At 38.8% G+C, this 19180-nt stretch overlaps 1 protein-coding gene across 1 annotated transcript; it reads left to right on the forward strand.

Annotated features, from left to right (window-relative positions):
• Positions 1 to 62: 62 nt before the first annotated feature.
• Positions 63 to 17532, forward strand: tpmt (thiopurine S-methyltransferase). The gene is given in 9 exon segments (NM_001016410.2): positions 63 to 79; positions 4362 to 4511; positions 7313 to 7405; positions 9614 to 9746; positions 10219 to 10271; positions 13355 to 13429; positions 14822 to 14907; positions 15940 to 15984; positions 17130 to 17532. Coding segments are annotated over 8 exon segments (678 nt in total). The 5' UTR covers positions 63 to 79; positions 4362 to 4440; the 3' UTR covers positions 17252 to 17532.
• The last annotated feature ends 1648 nt before the right edge of the window (positions 17533 to 19180 follow it).

Below are 19180 nucleotides of genomic sequence, written 5' to 3' on the forward strand. Positions count from 1 at the left end.
GAATTAGGTCGTCTGTTTCTTTCTTTCACGTCAGTCATTTTTAACCTGTATGTTGAGAGACGTGCAGAACTTGCCAAAGGTAAGTCATTGCTTTCGCGTACCATTCATTGGAATATATATTTTAGATTACCCTTCGGTGTTTCTCCAGTTTGTGTTATCTGAACCTGACATAAGCAGGGGCTGGCAAATTGCCTGTTATATCAGGAAATAGCTCACTCTTTTCATGCACGAAAGAGGAGTATAATATCGGTTCTTTCGACAGGCACGCAAACACGTACCGCTGTATGCCGGAATTATCTGCAAGAGGCGATAATATTGCTTAGAACTGGCACGTAGTTATTATAAAGCTGCGTTATCGCTTTTTATATGGAGTAAACAGTTTTATATAGCGTCAGTATGACAGTGTGTAGCGTTCATCATTTCCATAAGTAAATATAAAGATTTTATGTAAACACTCTGCTCACTGAACTTGTCTTTACTAATATTGGCTAATTAATGGCCAGATGTAGTGAAGGTTAGAGTTGAGTTCCAAAATATAAATTCAGAATTTCTTTTAGAAATGATTTGCATTTTGCCCTTTATTGGTGCATATCACAATAACAAAAAAGGAGTAGTTTCCCAACCATGTTGTGATTTATTTTAAAGAGTAAGTTTCAGACTTAAGCACTGCCATAGTCTGTTTTGTTTCTACATTTGTAGTTATGGTATTTGAATATTTTTATTAGAGCGTTTTATACACCTAGTTATTGAACATACGTGAGAGACGCAATAACGCATGTCGCTTGGCTAAAACTGTTCCGCCACACATCAGTATTCACTGGCAGCACAGAGATGAAATAGATTTCAATATACTGCATTAAAGGGACACTCTCACTTTATTTTTTCACATTTTCTTAATAGTAGTTAAAGTTAATTCTGTTCATTACTTATTATATAATCATATTTTTACCCAGCACATAAATTGAATGATACATTCTGTTAGCGTCCTGTTAAAAGCCAGTGAAAACTAATATCTGTAGAATGACATTTCTGTAAATCCACAAAATATTTAACTTCCCCCCCAAAACATCACATTTTTAGTCACACACTGCTGTTATTAATAAATGAGTTAAGCACCCAACCTTTATTCAGAATAAGAGGAGGGGGTTATACAGGTATGGGTTTCGTTATCCGTAAACCCATTATCCAAAAAGTTTAGAATAACGGGAAGGCTGTTTCCCACAGACTACATTATAAGCAAATAATTATGATTTTTAAAAATGATTTACTTTTTCTCTGTATTGGAGGCATAACAAACCTACTGAGTTTAATTATTGTTAAAAGGAGTTTTTAGTTAATGGAGATCCTAATTAGGGAAAGATCTTATCCAGAACACCCCTGATTCCAGGCATTCTGGATAACAGGTCCCATACCTGTATATGTAATACTATTGTTTATGTTAAATAAAAAACCTACAGCTCTACACAAAGGGGAATTAGAGGCTGGCTATGCAAAAGTGGGGCTGCTAAATGTAAAGGTTGGTGGATGACTAACGTGAGTGAGGTTAAGGCTAATTGCCCAGGGGCTAATTTGTGGTACAGGTATAGGACCTGTTATCCAGAATGCTCGGGACCAAGGGTATTCCGGATAAGGGGTCTTTCTGTAATTTGGATCTCCATACCTTAAGTCTACTAAAAAATCAATAAAACATTAATTAAACCCAATAGGATTGTTTTGCATCCAATAAGGATTATTTATAAATTAATTGGGATCAATTACAAGGTACTCTTTTATTATTACAGAGAAAAAGGAAATCAGTTTTAAATTTCTGAATTATTTGATTAAAATGGAGTCTATGAGAGACGGGCTTTCCGTAATTCGGAGCTTTCTGGATTAAGGGTTTCTGGATAAGGGGTCCGATACCTGTAATAGGTGATGCTTTAGAGCCACCTCTCCTCACATTTTTCCACACAGCTACCCTGCATCCCTAAATTCTAGCTGGTTACCCTTATGGTTTATATTTCTTTATATTGTATGGCTTTCTCACACAATGGTTATTAAAGATAACCAATAACCGATAAATGTTAATATAATGTTGAACGTTTTTGTCTCATCACACTCTGATCTGTGACAATGAGATTTTGGTGGTGCTGAACTGTAGCATAGCTCTGTTAAATGAAATCCTTAATGTATATTATTATTATTCGTATATTACAGTTTGTTGTATTCCTGATTGCATTGTTAATTTTTTTAAAAGTGCTCACTTTGAATAAAAATGTTCCTTGTTATTTGCATGTCATACGTTAAATCTTATCTAGATACCATTTAGAAGTGTTTGACAAACATCAGTTCCCTTCAGAAGTGTTATACAGGTATGGAACAAAATGCTAGATGCAACGCACGTGCAGTTGCATTCATTTTGATGAATTAGGTGCAGCAGCAGCAATTACACTTTAATTAAAGGGAATATTTTTGTTTTATTGTTAAAAAACATGCTGATTTGCATCTGAAGTTGTGCTTTGCACTTTGAACTTGCATTTAACCTGTTAAGTTGAAACAAACTGTGCTTGGTATGAAAATATGTGATGCTTGTAAGCATGACAGTGCAGAACTAGTATAGTTTCTGCTATGACAGAAACAAACCTGTAAGGCAGCTGATGGCACCATAAACTCTGAACTTTTACATAAATTTCAAGGAACTTTAAATTTTAAAGCAAAATCTAGTGTAAATTCCATAATCTGTATGGTTAAAAAATCTGCAACATATAACAACTGTTGGATTTTTTTGCAGTGATTGAGGACACAGGCCTGCTTGGCTTTAATGAGTTGTAACATATAAAACAAAGCATTTCTCCTATACAGGTATTGGATCCCTTATCCGAAAACCCGTTACCCTGAAAGCTCCGAATTACAGAAAGCCCATCTCCCGTAGACTCCATTTTAATCAAACAATTCAGAATGTTAAGACTGATTTCCTTTTTCTCTGTAATAATAAAACAGTACCTTGTAATTGATCCCAACTAAGATTTAATTAATCCTTATTGGAGGCAAAACAATCCTATTGGATTTTAAAGGAGAAGGAAAAGCTAAGTCTCTTGGGGGTGCCAAAATGTTGATGAATCGCTTACCTTTTACCCCGGGCTGGTGACCCTGTACGGAGAGAACAGCACCAGCCCGGGGTACCTGCAGCGCTTCCTCCTTCCTTCTTCGCCGCATGCACAGTAGAGTGAAAAGCCAAACTTTAACAGAGAAGCCGGCTTTTTCACTCTACTGCGCATGCGCCTGACTCCGAGTCGCAGGTAAACGAAGGCGGAAGGAGGAAGCGCATCGCCCCAGCTGCCCCGGGCTGGTGCGGTTTTCTCCTAACAGGGGTACCAGCCCGGAGTACGAAGTAAGCGATTTAAGTCACTTGGGGGTGCTTAACATTTTAGCACCCCCAAGTGACTTAGCCTTTCCTTCCCCTTTAATAATGTTTTATTGATTTTTTTAGTAGACTTAAGGTATGGAGATCCAAATTACGGAAAGACCCCTTATCCTGAATACTCTTGGTCCCGAGCATTCTGGATAACGGGTCCTATACCTGTACCAGAATACACTTTTATTTCAGTGGAAAATACAATATATAGACAGTTTTCCAAATTAATAGTTCCTTAGTATAGTGAGTATCCTGTTTTAAGGAAGAACTGTCATATTTATAAACCTGCACCCAAATTGTAAAGGATCTCCTTTTTCACAAATAGGTTTTATCATTTTTGGTCATTGGTTCAGAGTTATAAATTGTTAATGAGTGTTCTCTCTCACACTAGTGTTTTGGGGTTTTTTTCAGTTCAAAAAAACGTAGTCATGATGAGTTGTGAGACAGAGGGACATTCAGACTGCAGACTCATGCTGAAGTCGGCTCCTTAGAACAGAAATTCTGTCTATGACTTACAGCATAAGTGAGCTCAGTACATTAACATGTATACAAACATGTCTTACTTGCATTTGCTGTGTACATCTTGAGCTGCCACCCTTGTGTACCAGCAATATAAATGTGCAAATGACTGAACTACAGGATTATTGGTTTTGCTCTTTTACAAAAATTGCACAAAAATATCAGTAGAAAAGAAAATAGGTTTAGGAAGTATAAAATAAATAATGTGAATGAATTAGGTATGCGCCATACCCAGGATTTTCTAATTCTACTAATTCGGATTCGGTTTGGCCAGGACCGTGGATTTGGCCGAATCCGAACCCTGACGAAAAAGGCCGAATCCTGGCAGAATACCGAACAGAATCCTGGATTCGGTGCATCCCTAGAATGAATAATGGCAGGTAAATACTGCAGAATGCAGCATAAAGAAAGAAAAACTATGCATTAAAATTATGTCTTTTCTTGTCAGCTTTGCCTTATAGCCAATGGACACTTCATCAGGATCAACACAACCGAAGACCGATTCAGAAGTAATACAAAACAGAGTTATGAGTTCAAACGACTGGATAGACAAGTGGGAGAAGAAAAATATAGGATTTCATGAAAAGAATATACATGTGTAAGTGGATTAGATAAAGAAGTAGCAATATGTATCCCGTATTACCGCGTGGCTCCATGGAAGTATTCTAAAAACCTAAAATACATGTCAAATAAGTATGACATAGAATCTGGGGACATGCCCACCAATCTGCTTCACTAATGCACATAATGAATGAGCCTTGCCACTCGCGCATTATTTGCATAGATGTCCCAACATGGCCTTCTGCACTAAGAATGTGCATTGGGGGCTTTTTAAAATAAAATACTATTGTTTCCCACCATCTAGAATGCAGGATCTATTAAGCTGGCCATACATGCACCGATAAAATCGTACAAAACCCCATTTCGTGCGATATTCGGTGCGTGTATGGCAACTTGGCAAGGCGACTGATATCGCAGAAGGCCACAGATATCGCTGGCAGGTTGGGCAGGTTAAAAGATTTTGATCGGTTGCACAAAAGATTGAAAATCGCCACATGTGTGGGCAGCTTTAGCATGCACCTGGGGAAAACAATTATTAGGCTATAGGTGCCCTTTAATTATAGGCAGTGAGCTTTTTGAAACCCATGCTGCCAGAGGCAGTTGCCCAGTGCCACCTCAAACCATGTATTTATACTTTCTACAGCCAATGCAAGGGGGTTCTGCAATTGTACCCTCTACATTAGAAGAGCCAAAGTTGTTAAAAAATGGAAAATTGGCTCTTAAAGCTTATATATATTTATGATGCAAGATTCTCACCTTGCCTTATGACAGGTAATATTTTTCTTGGCAATTATGTAAAGTAGTTATTTTATGAGATTGTGATTACTGGGATTAGGCCATTTGATTTATTTTTGTCATTCTTCCTTCATTAAACTAATCAGAGTGTGTGTCCTGCTGTATTCTTCAACACGGCCCTGAAACTTACCCCTTGCCACTGCAAACTCGTACCAGGACTGGCAACTTTTTAGATAATTCCAGCCAGAATTCAATTTTAGGCCACATCTGCATTGAACAGGTGCTGGCTCTTTTTGGGTGTTTCCAGTGCTGCACAGTCAGAGTCAACTGGTTGCAAATTTGAATGTTTTGGACATGTGGACCTAATAGCTGATTTTGTGCTCTGAGTTACTGCAGTTAGGAAAAGTTTGTTTAGCATTTAGACAAAAGGATTGTAGTGTTTTTAGTTTTAACAGCTTTGCTATTCACTAATATGTAGTGAAGTAGAGGGAGAGGTAAATATACACAAGCCTCTAACAAGGGCCAAGGTATAGCATCATGACAGCACAGCAATCTATTATGTGACATAGAAGGAAATGGCCTTTAAGGATTCATCTTAAGCTAGTGGGGATGGTATGCTATACTATGTTTATGCCTTGAAATGTTCGGTTTGCATTTATATAGACTTGATGAAAGGATGTTCTTAAGTACCCAAAATGTTGTCTGTATCAATTGGTCATTAAATTATCTGGTCTGTCTTAAGTGGTCAATAAATTATCTGTTTTTTACATGGCATTAGTATACATCAGTGATCCCCAACCAGTGGCTCGGGGCAACATGTTGCTCACCAGCCCCTTGGATGTTGCTCTCAGTGCCCCCAAACCAGGTAGTTATTTTTGAATTCCTTACTTGGTGGCAAGTTTTGGTTGAATTAAAACAAGATTTACTACCAAATAAAGCCTCCTGTAAGCGGATAGTGTTTATAGAGGACGCCTAATAGCCAATCTTAGCCCCTATTTGGCTCCTCCATGAACTTTTATGGTGCTTTTGTTGCTCTCCGGCTCACGAGTAAGAAAGTTTGGGGATCCCTGGTCTAGAGCATACCTTCAAACCGTCCCGCTTTCAGCAGGACAGTCCCGATATTTATAGCACTGCCCGCTGTCCCGGATTCATTGTTAGATGTCCCGCTTCTCAGCATTGCCATTTAATTGATTGCTGTGCCTGCTCTGCTCCGGGAAAAAAAGCCCGCCCCCTTAACTCTTGAATCTCCCCGGCTACCTCAAACTCACAGATTTACCTTGATGTTTAATTATACTGGGAGGGGCATTTGTGACAAGCACGGGTCAACTATCTGCATTGGCGTGCATTCCTTTCCTTGCTCATGCTTACCGGGTCAGGGGCTGGGAGTGCGCTCTATCTTTTATCAGGCAGAAGAGGCTGCTGTCTTTATTTCTGTGCTGGACAGTTTCACCTTGTCCTTCCCTAACATATATCTCTCACTCCTGGGAATCTCTGGCAGAGCACAGCATGCAGGAGAATAAAAGACAGAGGTATCGCTTGTTCATAAAATATAGCATACATATAAAAGTTGCTAAAGGGAACCTTAGGCTGGCCTTGTTAATATGGCTAGAAATTCTAGTGGTACATTAATATTGTTTTGCTTTCAACTGATAAAGAATGGTAGGAAATAACATAGATTTATGTACTATGTATTGGAATTGGCCCTGTTTATAACTTTGGAAAATGCACAGAACTGTTGGCGTGTCTGAAGTTGATATGCTTTTTATCAGTTTCATTTAGTAATTTTACTGGCATGTCTGGGGTTAATATGCCCTTTATCAATTTAATGTAGTCATACTGGCACCTTTGAAGTTAATATGTCCTTTATTCTTTCTATTTAGTGATTATACTGGCACATCTGGGGCATGCAAAGTGGGTGTGGCATGGTTACAAAGCAGCTGTGGCCAAAAAAATTTTGCCACACTACCCGCGCCACATATTTTTGTCCCTCTTTCTCTTAATGAAATGTTGGGAGGTATGGTCTAGAGATTTCTGTTCTTAATCAATAAATATTTTACCTTCTTTTTTTGAGGATTTTTGAGACTTAAGTGCAATTTTTTTCAGACTTTTATCAGAGTTCGTAGAAGAGATGGTGAATAAGAGAGCACAAATACGCATCTTCTTCCCTCTTTGTGGAAAAGCCGTGGATATGAAATGGTATGTACACCTTGCCATCACTTTCCATTATACATTAAAGAGATTCTGTCTTCATTTTTATGGTGTACTTTTTATTTCTAAATTACACTGTTTACATAGCAAATATACACTTTACTATTTAAAATCCTTAAACCAACAAATGTGGTTTTTTTTTTAGTTGTAATATTGGTGTGTAGGCAGCCATCTAAGTGCATTGTGCCCAAGTCTGAGCTTTCAGAAGGAGCCAGCGCTACACATTAGAACTGCTTTTAGGTAACCTATTGTTTTTCCTACTCTCACGTAACTGGAGGAGTCCCAAACCGAACTTGAATTACTTACTATTACGAGTGCTATTCTGATTTCTACTGGGAGCTGCTATCTTGCTACCTTCCCATTGTTCTGCTGATCAGCTGCTGGAGGGGAAAGGGAGGTGGGTGATATCACTCCAACTCACACTCCAAGTGTGACAGAAGTTTATCAGAGCACAAGTCACATGGCTGTGGCACCCTGGGAAATAAAAAATATAGCTAGCCCCATTTTGAAATTAAAAGTAAAAAAATCCTTTAAAGGAGAACTAAGCCTCCTCAACTGTAAGCCCCCAACCAGTGTCCTACATTTCCCCCCCTCCCTACTCCCTCCACACAGAGAATATTACATACAAAAAGCATCCTACTGCACTACTTTGCATCTATATGTCAGGTTAAGAAACAGGGATGCTTTTCCATGTAATAGACCCTGCGGGGAGGGAACTGGGATGGGTGCTAAGTTCTGAAGGCCTGAATCATTACTGCGAAACACATAAAGAAATCACCAACGCTTGATCCAAACCACGCTGTGGCGTTGATCAGCTGCCTATTAGCATTTTAAATCTTTAGTGCAATTAAAATCGAGTAGTAAGACCAGGGTCGGACTGGGGGGTGAAGGGGGCCCTGCAGGTGCCCCAGCCAGGCGCCTCCCCTAACCCCCCCGCAGGCCCCCCCCTAACCCCACTCGCAGGGCCCCCCCACCCGACCTCCTCCTCCGAGCGCGTAAATTTGACGCGTCAGGGGAGGAGCAGTCGGGAGGGGGAGCACCGGCAAGGGTCGGGTCTGGGCCGCCGGGGCCGACCAGGATTTTGCCCGGTGTCCCGGCGGCCCAATCCGACCCTGAGTAAGACAATGTTGTACTTACCATTAACTCAGGAGCTCTAGTGAGCAAGCAGGGAACTTTTAAGCCCCACGTCATTAACATATACCTATAAGTAGTTCCGTGTTCTAAAGGCTGAATGGCAGCTAGAAGTAATATTTGGATACAATTTGTACGTAAAATACAGAACGTAATCACAGAGCTTGGTCTAACCCACGCTGTGGCGTCGACCAGCTGCTACTCAGTCTAACTTTACCTGCTTGCTCCTAAGAGCTTCTGAGTTAAGGGTAAGTAAAACATGGTCTCACACTGTTTGTTGGGGAACTTGATTTTAATTGCACTACAGACTTGGCACATGAGCTTACATATTTTGGCCAAAGTGTGAAACTAAGTCCTCATTTTTTGTAAAAATTATTTTTAAAGGCAAACTTAACAATGGCAATTTTTACTTTCTTTTTGTGTACAAATGGTTTTTTATCATTTCTAACAGCTGGGCAACTCCAGAACATGGGTTAGAACGAGCGCTGACACAGGGGCGCTTCTAGCAGCTGGTCAACGGCACAGTGTGGGTTAGACTGAGCACTCGCGATTTCTTTCTGTGTTTTATAGAAATGATTCAGGCCCTCAGAATTGTGCATAGGGAGTTACCAACTTGGATTTTGTCCAGGGTTGGCAGGGTTGAATAGGGCGCCCGGCTGGCTTGGCCTGTCACTGTTCATATTGCACTGGTTTCTAAGCTGCCATGAATGAGAATCCGAATTTAGTATAAATCAGCCTTATATTGTGACTTGTATCTATCTATATTTACATAGGCAGCAGCAGCATCTAGTGAATCAACAGAAAAGAAGATAGGGAGCTACTTGGGGCATATTTGGAGTCACAGATCTTCACTGCTAAAGGGCTGTGGTTGCCTTGGCCCAGTACAGAATCCCAAAAGATAATGTAAAGAATTTCAGACCAATTTCTTGTTAAGCTTTAGTTCAGTTCAATTTGCGAGCCTCAGTAAAGAACTCTGTGACTGTTCCAGTGTAATTTCCTCCCACCAGTATTTCTTTTTGGTATTGAAAGTTAGAACATGACTTGATCATATTCATTGCCTTGCAGGTTAGCTGACATGGGACACAGTATTGTTGGGGTTGATGTGTCTGAAATAGGATTGAAGGAATTCTTTGAAGAACAAAACATTTCTTATGTTGAAGAAACTCTGCCTCAGATTCCCGGTGCCAAGGTGTTTAAGGTATATATAAATTAGCATTTTCTTTATACAGGTATAGGACCCATTATCCAGAATGCTCGGGACCTGGGGCTTTCCGGATAAGGGATCTTTCTGTAATTTGGATCTCCATGCCTTATGTCTATTAAAAAATCATTTAAACATAATTTAAACCTAATAGGATTGTTTTGCCTCCAATATGGATTCATTATATCTTAGTTGGGATCAAGTACAAGGTACTGTTTTATTATTACAGAGAAAAAGGAAATCATTTTTAAAAATTAGAATTATTTTGTTATAATGGAGTCTATGAGAGATGGCCTTTCTGTAATTCAGAACTTTCTGGATAACGGGAAAACATTTTCAACATAAGACCTATTTTTTCCATTTGTATTTAGCTGTATATTTACCTCTGTACTTTGCCCCAGTCCACTAAAACACATGAGCAGGTGTCAGCTCTATTGTTATTCTGATGTATATTTTTTTTTTTTTACAGAGCACATCTGGTAACATTTCACTGTACTGCTGCAATATATATGACTTATCAAGGTAATGTAATTACAAACCAGCAGCTGCTGACTTGTGTGTTTTTGTCACAAGAGGTTAATTTCATATAACAATTTCTAAACCTAACCTGAGGAAGCTGGGAGATATAGAAAATTAATTTTAAAAATACTATATATGTAATTGATATATATATATATATATATATATATATATAGCAAGACAGTGAGCTGCACACACCAGGACTTGGCAAAAAAATGATAAGTTTATTTAAGCAAAGAAATCCAACGTTTCGAGCACTAACTGTGCTCTTCCTCAGAGAAAAAAATATTATATATATATATATAATTATTTCTATAATTATTAATACACAGGTATTTTTATAATCACATTTGTAATCGTAACATGTCATGTGCAGGTACCATAATTGTAATGTGAAACCAGGCATTTTTATTGTAACGTTATTCTTATAGTCTTTGCCCCTGAATGGCGGATAACCTCATACCATCATCCTAATGAAAGTGTCTCTTCCTGTAGCACATAGTTGTATGTAATATGAAACAACATATATGTAGAAATTGTCTCACTTTAGAGTACTGGCAAGTGAGCAGATTTGTCGACTGTTGTAAATCTGCACTGCAATCTACAAGCCTACTAAAAATGCCTTCCCAGTCCCTAACCTTCGGACCGCTATGAGTAAAACATTATTAACTCATTATTAATGAGTAAAGCATTATTAGCCTAAATTTGCCTTAAAGGAGAAGAAAAGGCTAGTAAAGAGTTAATCTCAAGCTGCAGGCATACCTTCAGTTGTCTCAATAGTGCCCTTAAAGAATAAGTAAATCTTTTTTTTTTTTTCTATGAGTAAAATTACTCTAAACAGCCTCCTGAATTACCTACCTTTGTCCCAGCATTCTCTCTGACCTGTTTCCTCAGTCAGAAGGTATTCTTTTTGGTTGCTTCCTTGTGCAGAGTGAAGCCTCGCCCCCATTTCCTGTTCAGCTCTCTCTTCAATACGACAAGGTTGTCGGAGTGGAGAGCCTTCTGCGCATGCCTGGAGGCAGCAGGAGCCAGTCTGTTTTTTGTTTTTTTTTATGAGAGACCTGAACGGGAAGTGGGGGCGGGGCTTCACTCTGCAGAAGGAAGCAACGATAAAGAATACCTTCTGACTGAGGAAACAGGTCAGAGAGAATGCTGGTACAAAGGTAAGTAATTCTAGGGGCTGTTTAGAGTAATTTTACTCATAGAAAAAAAAAAGGTTTACTTATTCTTTTAAGCCTCCCCGTATTTGACCTGTTCAGAAGATCTGAAGCCAAACAGGAAGAAAAAACGCTGAGCTGTGTAAAGACAGTATTATTGTATGATTTTTAAAGAATGTATTTGTATTGCACTGCTGCACATAAGTATTTGAACACCTGAGAAAATCAGTGTTAATATTTGGTACAAAAGCCTTTGTTTGCAATTACAGAGGTAAAAAGTTTCCTGTAGTTCTTGACCAGGTTTGCACACACTGCAACAGGGATTTTGGCCCACTCCTCCATACAGATCTCCTCTAGATCTGTCAGGTTTCGGGGCTGTCGCTGAGCAACATGGAGTTTCAGCACCCTCCAAAGATTTTCTATTGGATTTAGGTGTGGAGACTGGCTAGGCCACTCCAGAGATATGCCTTTTACGGAGCCACTCCTTGGTTATCCTGGATGTGTGCTTCGGGTCATTGTCATGTTGGAAGACCCAGCCATGACCCATCTTCAATGCTTCGACTGAGAGAAGGAGGTTGTTGCCTGGACATGTGATGACTTGAGCAGGGGAACCTTCTGTGCAATGCATGATTTGAAACCATGATGGCGTAGTGTTTTACCGACAGTGACCTTTGAAACTGTGGCCCCAGCTCTCTTCATGTCATTGACCAGCTCCTCCCTTGTAGTTCTGGGCTGATTCCTCACCTTTCTTATCATCAGTTATACCCCACGAGGTGAGATCTTGCAAGGAGCCCCAGTCCTAGGGAGACTGACAGTCGTCTTTAGCCTCTTCCATTTTCTAACAATTGCTCCAACAGTTGATCTATTTTCACCAAGCTGCTTGGCAATTGCCTCGTAGCCCTTTCCAGCTTTGTGGAGGTCCACAATTTTGTCTCTGGTGTCTTTTGACAGCTCTTTGGTCTTGCCCATGGTAGTAGTTGGAGTCTGACTGACTGTGGGGTGGACAGGTGTCTTTAAAGAGCTCAGACAGATGCTACTAATTTAGATTAATGAGTGGAGTAGAGGTGGACTTTTTAGGTCTTTGAGAGCCAGAATTCTTGCTGATTGCCAGGTGTTCAAATACTTATGTGCAGAAGTGCAATACAAATACCTTCTTTAAAAATCATACAATGTGATTTCCTGATTTTTTTTTTTTAAATGCTATCTCTCACAGTGGGAATGCACCTACAGTGTGAATTTCAGACCCCTCCATGATTTCTAAGTGGGAGAACTTGCAAAATCGCAGGGTGTTCAAATACTTATGTTCCTCACTGTAATATCCTTTTTGAGTAATGGGTACATGATCTATTTAAGGTGTAGCTTTGGACAAAATCTGAAAAATAATTCTTAGCAACATGGGTGTGGGAAAAGTATTTTAAATTAGTATACATTTTTTCTCTGTGTGTGCTTAATGATTTCTGTGTCTTAAAGGTTTGTGTTGGAATAAACTTTTAGTTTGATGTAGATGATAGTATTCTGAGACAATTTGCAACTGGTCTTCATTTTTTAATTATTTGTAGTTTTTTTATTATTTTACTTTTTGCTTAGCAACTTTCCAGTTATGGATTTCAGCAGCTATCTGGTTGTTAGGGTCCAAATTATCTTAGCAACCAGGTAGTGGTTCTAATGAGAGACTGGAGTATGAATAGAAGAGAACCTGAATACAAAAATATGTAATAAAGTAACAATAACAATACAATTGTAGCCTAACAGAGCAGTAGTTTTTGGCTGCTGGGGTCAGTGACCCCCATTTGATAGCTGGAAAGAGGCAGAAGCGAATAGTTAAAAATATAAATGACATATTATTGTACAATGAGTATACACTGTTGTGAAGTTAAAACACATGAATTTCAATTGGTCTGAATTGTCCCACTATTTTAATTCCTTTAGTTCAATCATTGGAAAGTTTAGCGGAATATGGGACAGAGGGGCCATGGTTGCTATCAATCCACAGGAGAGGGAACGGTTAGTATTTTACTTTACTTCACTTCTCCAATTGGATTGCCTACAGAGATTTATCTAAATCTCCAAATCAGCTTTCTTCAGAAAAAAACAGTACTGCTTATGAGCAATGTAGCATTGTTACCTTGATGTAAGTCCTCTATTTATAGCAGGAAAAGTAGCAAATACAAAATAATCTGTAATTAAGGTAAAATGTAATATAGTACACCGTAATATCAGTGAGTTTGAAAGGAAAGTCATGGGTATAATTATGCAGTGAATGTTTCATAAATATATTTGCCAAAGTGGTTTTATTTTTCTGTCATGTGTAATGGTTTGTTGGTGCACCACCTTAACCTAATGTTTTTTCTTGCTGCAAACAAATGTTTCATGCTGGATGGTAGTTGCATATGCCAAAGTGATGGCTCTCTGTCTGAGCAGAACCTGGAACTTTATTCCCAATTTTAGATGCCACAGTTTTTCAATTACATTGCTGGTAATTTTTCATACCGGCCCTAGCATTAGCTGGTGCTTTACCAACTAGGATAGTAAAACACTGGCTGGGTGGCAACCCTGTTAATGGGTTTTTATCTGACTTCTCAAAGCTACCATCCAACTGTCCTGTTTTTGATGATATATTCTTCTGTCCCAGATTATTGACTTAATGTCCCACTTCTCCCTGGATTTCTGATCTTGCTGGTTCATTTCAAAGAGTGCTCTGGAAAGACTGTCTCTTTTTTCAGTTCTTTCTGGTGAGCTCTCTGAAATGAGTTGAGAATTGTGTACAAGTGCACCTATTGGCACGGGGAAGCCTTGGTGCTGCCTCCACTCTGAACGTGGTGGTATTTCCAGGGTTCCCACAATAGGTGCAACAGACTTGCACCAAAAGAATCACATGCAAATGTATTTATATTGTCACACCCTGCAAGTGATGCCACTCTGAAACTGTTAGCTGTACCTTGCATCCAATTTGCAGCCACAGTTATGCTGAAATTCTGGAGAAAACACTGCATAGAGGAAAAAACCATGGCAATTTGTGTAGAACAGTACACTTTGACACTGCACTGTGCTTGTAAATGACCCTTCTAATGTATGTGTAATAATGTATTTAGATATGAACTAGACTAGCCTTAATGGTAAACATTACAATTTGAGAAGATATTATCTAGTTATACTTTCTAGTAAAACGCAAATCACACATGCAGGTGCACAAAGTATGGATAATATCTTCTCAAATTGTAATCCTCTGTAGTGTGTTACCTTTCAAACTTGTGGCATGTTCTCCACAAGATTCTTTTAGTCAGCAGAGAAGCACTTGAACCTGGCCACAGTTATATGCCAGAATAGGAGCACAGGGTAGGTGGTTTGGATTGAGGAAATAGCCCAGCATAATATTATCCTTTTTTACTGTTCCAGTTATGCAAAGTTGATACTGACTTTAATGGAAAATGACTGCCGGTATCTGCTGGTTACGTGTGCGTATAATCCTAAACTGTTTCGAGGTAAGATACAGTCACTGAGGGTTTAGATATCAAGATAAAATAAGCACGATGACAATCTACAACGTTTTACTACTGCTAAACAAACTTGAAAAATACATTTGCATAAATATGTACAGATATGGGATCTGTTATCCGGTAACCTGTTATTTAAAAACTTCTAAATCACAGGAAGGCCATCTCCCATAGACTCAGTTAAAAGCAAATAATTCAGTTTTTAAAACTGATTTCCTTTTTCTCTGTGATAATAAAAAAGTATCTTATACTTAATGGTGACTAATAGTGACTTAATGGTGACTAAGATATAATTGATCCTAAATATCAATGCCAGGGGTCTACTGAACAGTTTGATGCCCAGTAGGCATAAATTTTACATGCAAAGGCCCCATAATGAAACTATAGCACACAAAATGTTCACGGGCAAAACCAAGTAACAAACAACAATGCCAGTTGCAATAGATACACTAAAAGCCAATGAAACCAAAACAAATACCCAAATAAATGAATTGTATTCGCCTAGTGTAATCTGCACTCTGCATCGCCATTTGAATACTTGCTATATAAGCTTTACGAACAGAAACAAGCAATCAGACCTATGCAGAACTGAATGCAATAAAATGAATTTAATCACCAAAATAAGATACAAAAGGTATTGCACAGTGAGGTTAGTGAATACACTATTTATAATGGCAATAAAACATTTTTTTTTCAGGCAAAAAATGCATGATGCAGTAAAAATAAAAGCCACAATATTGTTTGTATGTGCTTGTGCATTTGGGAAATGCATGTTGTGTGTGCGTATGTGTTAGTGCTGTGAATTTCTGAAACATGCAGGTTGGGCAGGTTTAGGCCAACCTTTGTACATTGCTTGCGGGTTGTGGGCAGTTTTGTGCCGAGTGCTTACTTCCGCCCTTCCCATTCACGACCTTCTACTGCCCAGTTTCTGCCTCCTGGTGACAGGCCTCAGAGGGCAGTCACCTCTGTTTGCAACCCCTAAAAGACAGCTCTGACCCTAATATTGTTTGTTCTTTTTAGGGCCTCCATTTTATGTATCAGATGCAACTAGAGAAAGCTTGCTTGGTAAGTGACTTTCTAATACAATTATTTCCACTAATGTGAATGAAAGATGTCTGTCCTAACATTATAGTATTTATATACTGATATTTTTGTAACATTAATGGATTATGGGGCACTCTGCCAGAGTTGCTGCATTATTTAAAGGAGAAGGAAAGCCTAAGTCACTTGGGGGTGCCAAAATGTTGGCACCCCAAAGTGACTTAAATCGCTTACCTTGTACCCTGGGCTGGTGCCCCTGTTAAGAGAGAGCAGCACCAGCCCAGGGTAGTTGCGAGTGCTTCCTGCATCCGTGTTGGCGCGCTGCGCATGCGCATTAGAGCGAAAAGCCAAACTTTAACAAAGTCGGGTTTTCACCCTACTGGCCATGCGCCCATCCAGGGAATTCGCTGCAGAAGAAGGAAGCGTTCGATACAGGTACCCCAGGCTGGTGCTGTTCTCTCCTAACAGGGGCACCAGCCCAGGGTACAAGGTAAGCGATTTAAATCACTTGGGGGTGCCTAACATTTTGGCTCCCCCAAGTGATTTAGCCTTTCCTTCTCCTTTAAGAATACAAGTGCTAATTGATGCTATTTATGAGGTACTTTCATTCAAGCATTATCCTTACACTTCTACATTGTTGTGCGGAGCACACGTTTGTTTGTTACAAAAATTGTGCACAAGTGTGCCTATTGATACAAGGGAACCCTTGAGCTACCTCCAGTGTAAATGTGGCAGCAATTCCAGGGTTTCAACTTTGAGCTGTGCTAATAGAAGCAACAGACTTTTGGGCCAAGAATTCCATCCAAGAATCACATGCCAAAAATGATTCTTCCCCACTCTGAAAATGTTAGCAGAAATGTGTGTCAGATTAACAAACAGAGTTGCATTCACTTTGGCCTTTTGCATTCATTTTGGACACAACTGCAGTATACACAATGGCCCATAAAGATACTTGAAAAAAATATTGTGTTTTGTGTTTAAAATTGCACATTGCACTTGTGGTAGTAGATGAGCACTTGTATGTGTATATCCACTAGGTAGGTACTTTAGTGAATACCATGATGGTAGAGTTTTTAGTATCCTACACAGCATATATAATATACAGATCCCTTAATATCGCAGTCTTGTTTCATCTGCTTTACCAGCTTAACATTGTGCTTTTTTCCTAGGGCCAACATGTAATGTGACGTTTCTGAAGACTATTGATTCTTTTACTGACACCCAGAAAAACTGGGGACTTGATTATTATGAGGATAATATATATCTAGTAACATTTAAATCCAGTTCCTGATTGGACAAAAAAAAACCCTGCAGAAGAAATCCAAAGCCACTTTCTTTTCTGTTCCAAGCATTTTATTCATTTACCCTAATAAATCCTGCTTGGGTTTTTAGCAAGACAATATTTTTAATATTCCTTATTGGCCAGAAAAATAAAATATTTTCTTCCATCTTTTATATGTGGCCTTTTGATAGCCCAGGAAAAACTGTAATTACTTCACAAGAAAATATTAGTATAACTGTATTGCAAATTGTTTGGCTAATTATCATTCAATAAACCTGATTTTCTTTGCATTTCTTATTGATTTTTTTTATGTGCACAATTATAGACTGCCAAAATTCCAGTAGAAAATCAAGGCACACAGTGTGGTAGGGGACCAGGACAGTTCACATGATAAACTGGTTGTGAGGTGTCAATGTGCTGTGTAACTACTATCAAACATATTGAGGCTGGACAGCAATCAAGTTTTAACTAGGATTTAATAATATTAAACTGAACAACACAGACCTCAAAAAACTATGTCCAGCGTTAGGAACAGAAACAGCATAGAGTCCAAGAATTGGTATAAAGTTGGGCAGGAAGCAGAGAAATCCAATAACAGGCCAGGGGTCAGAACCAGGGAGTCAAAACCAGAGGAGATAGAGGGTGGGCAGGAACCGAGAGAGAATACCTCACTGTAATGTGAGGGCACATTAAAGGGCTCTGCCAGGGTACAAAAATGTTCAAAGTATTTAGGTTAAGTAAACTGCATATGTCTTACTTGTGTATACAACACACATAACACATTATATGAGTAATAAACCTTTCTATTTTTGCATTTACATTTTACTTACAATTCTTTAAATCCTAGGAGTGCTGACCTTGTTCCAGTGCATTTTTTTGGTACTAGCACCCAGGTTTTATTGCTGTGTATATATATATATATATATATATATATATATATATATATATATATATATATTCTTGTAAAGAATCGGCACTCACCAATATCGGGGCAACAGCTGGGTGCTGACAAAAATAATGCATCAAACTCAACAGTAGAAAGCACTCACAGCTATAGCATCAATCAAGTCAGTGATTTATTTCAGCATACCATCTACACGTTTCGATCACCACAGGATCGTCATCAGGATGACGATATATATATATATATATATATATAGCAAGACAATGAGCCGCACACGCAGGGACTTTGTTAGAAAACAAAAAATTTTTTTAATGAAAACGATCCAACGTTTCGAGCACCAACTGTGCTCTTCCTCAGGGACAAACCAAAAACATATATATATGTATGGTAATGTGATTGTGTAATCATGGCCACTGTATTTGATAATGATTGTATGTGATATTGCTATTCTAGCAGAGACATAAGCTATATGTGTGTATTTAAGAAATACTGCTTTTGAGATCTAAGAGCCATAGTTTTCCATTGAATTTGAACTATTTTGTTTTTTAAAGAGAATGAACTGTGTATTATGTTTCCTTTCTGTCTGAAAATACCAGTGGAAAATTTTGTGGCTTTTCTCCCATCGGTAATATTATGTGTAGGCAGGGACACATAGAACACATAGTAGGAAGATTTCCCAAGCAACTGATACAGGTATTGAACCTCAGCCTCCAAGACTAACAGGACTGCAACATAACCTCTCATCCAGGGCCATATTTATATATAGACATTTAAGGGCCCAGTGCCGGCCGTGTATATATGACATTGAAGCCTATGTATCAGCAACAAAACCATTCGCTCTAGGTCATTATTCCAAGGCAGTGTCCCCTTGTTAATGCTTCCATAAGATCTACTCTGTGTATCTAAACCTTAACTTAGCCCTACATGAACTGGTGCCCTGTGTTATGAAATAAATCTACTAGACAGGAATCTAGACCTTAGAATTACATAGTAGTTATAGTATTCATTTAGAGCAGTACTAATCTGAGCCGATT

This window comes from Xenopus tropicalis, chromosome 6 (genome assembly GCF_000004195.4).
Source record: "Xenopus tropicalis strain Nigerian chromosome 6, UCB_Xtro_10.0, whole genome shotgun sequence".
Taxonomy (NCBI): domain Eukaryota; kingdom Metazoa; phylum Chordata; class Amphibia; order Anura; family Pipidae; genus Xenopus; species Xenopus tropicalis.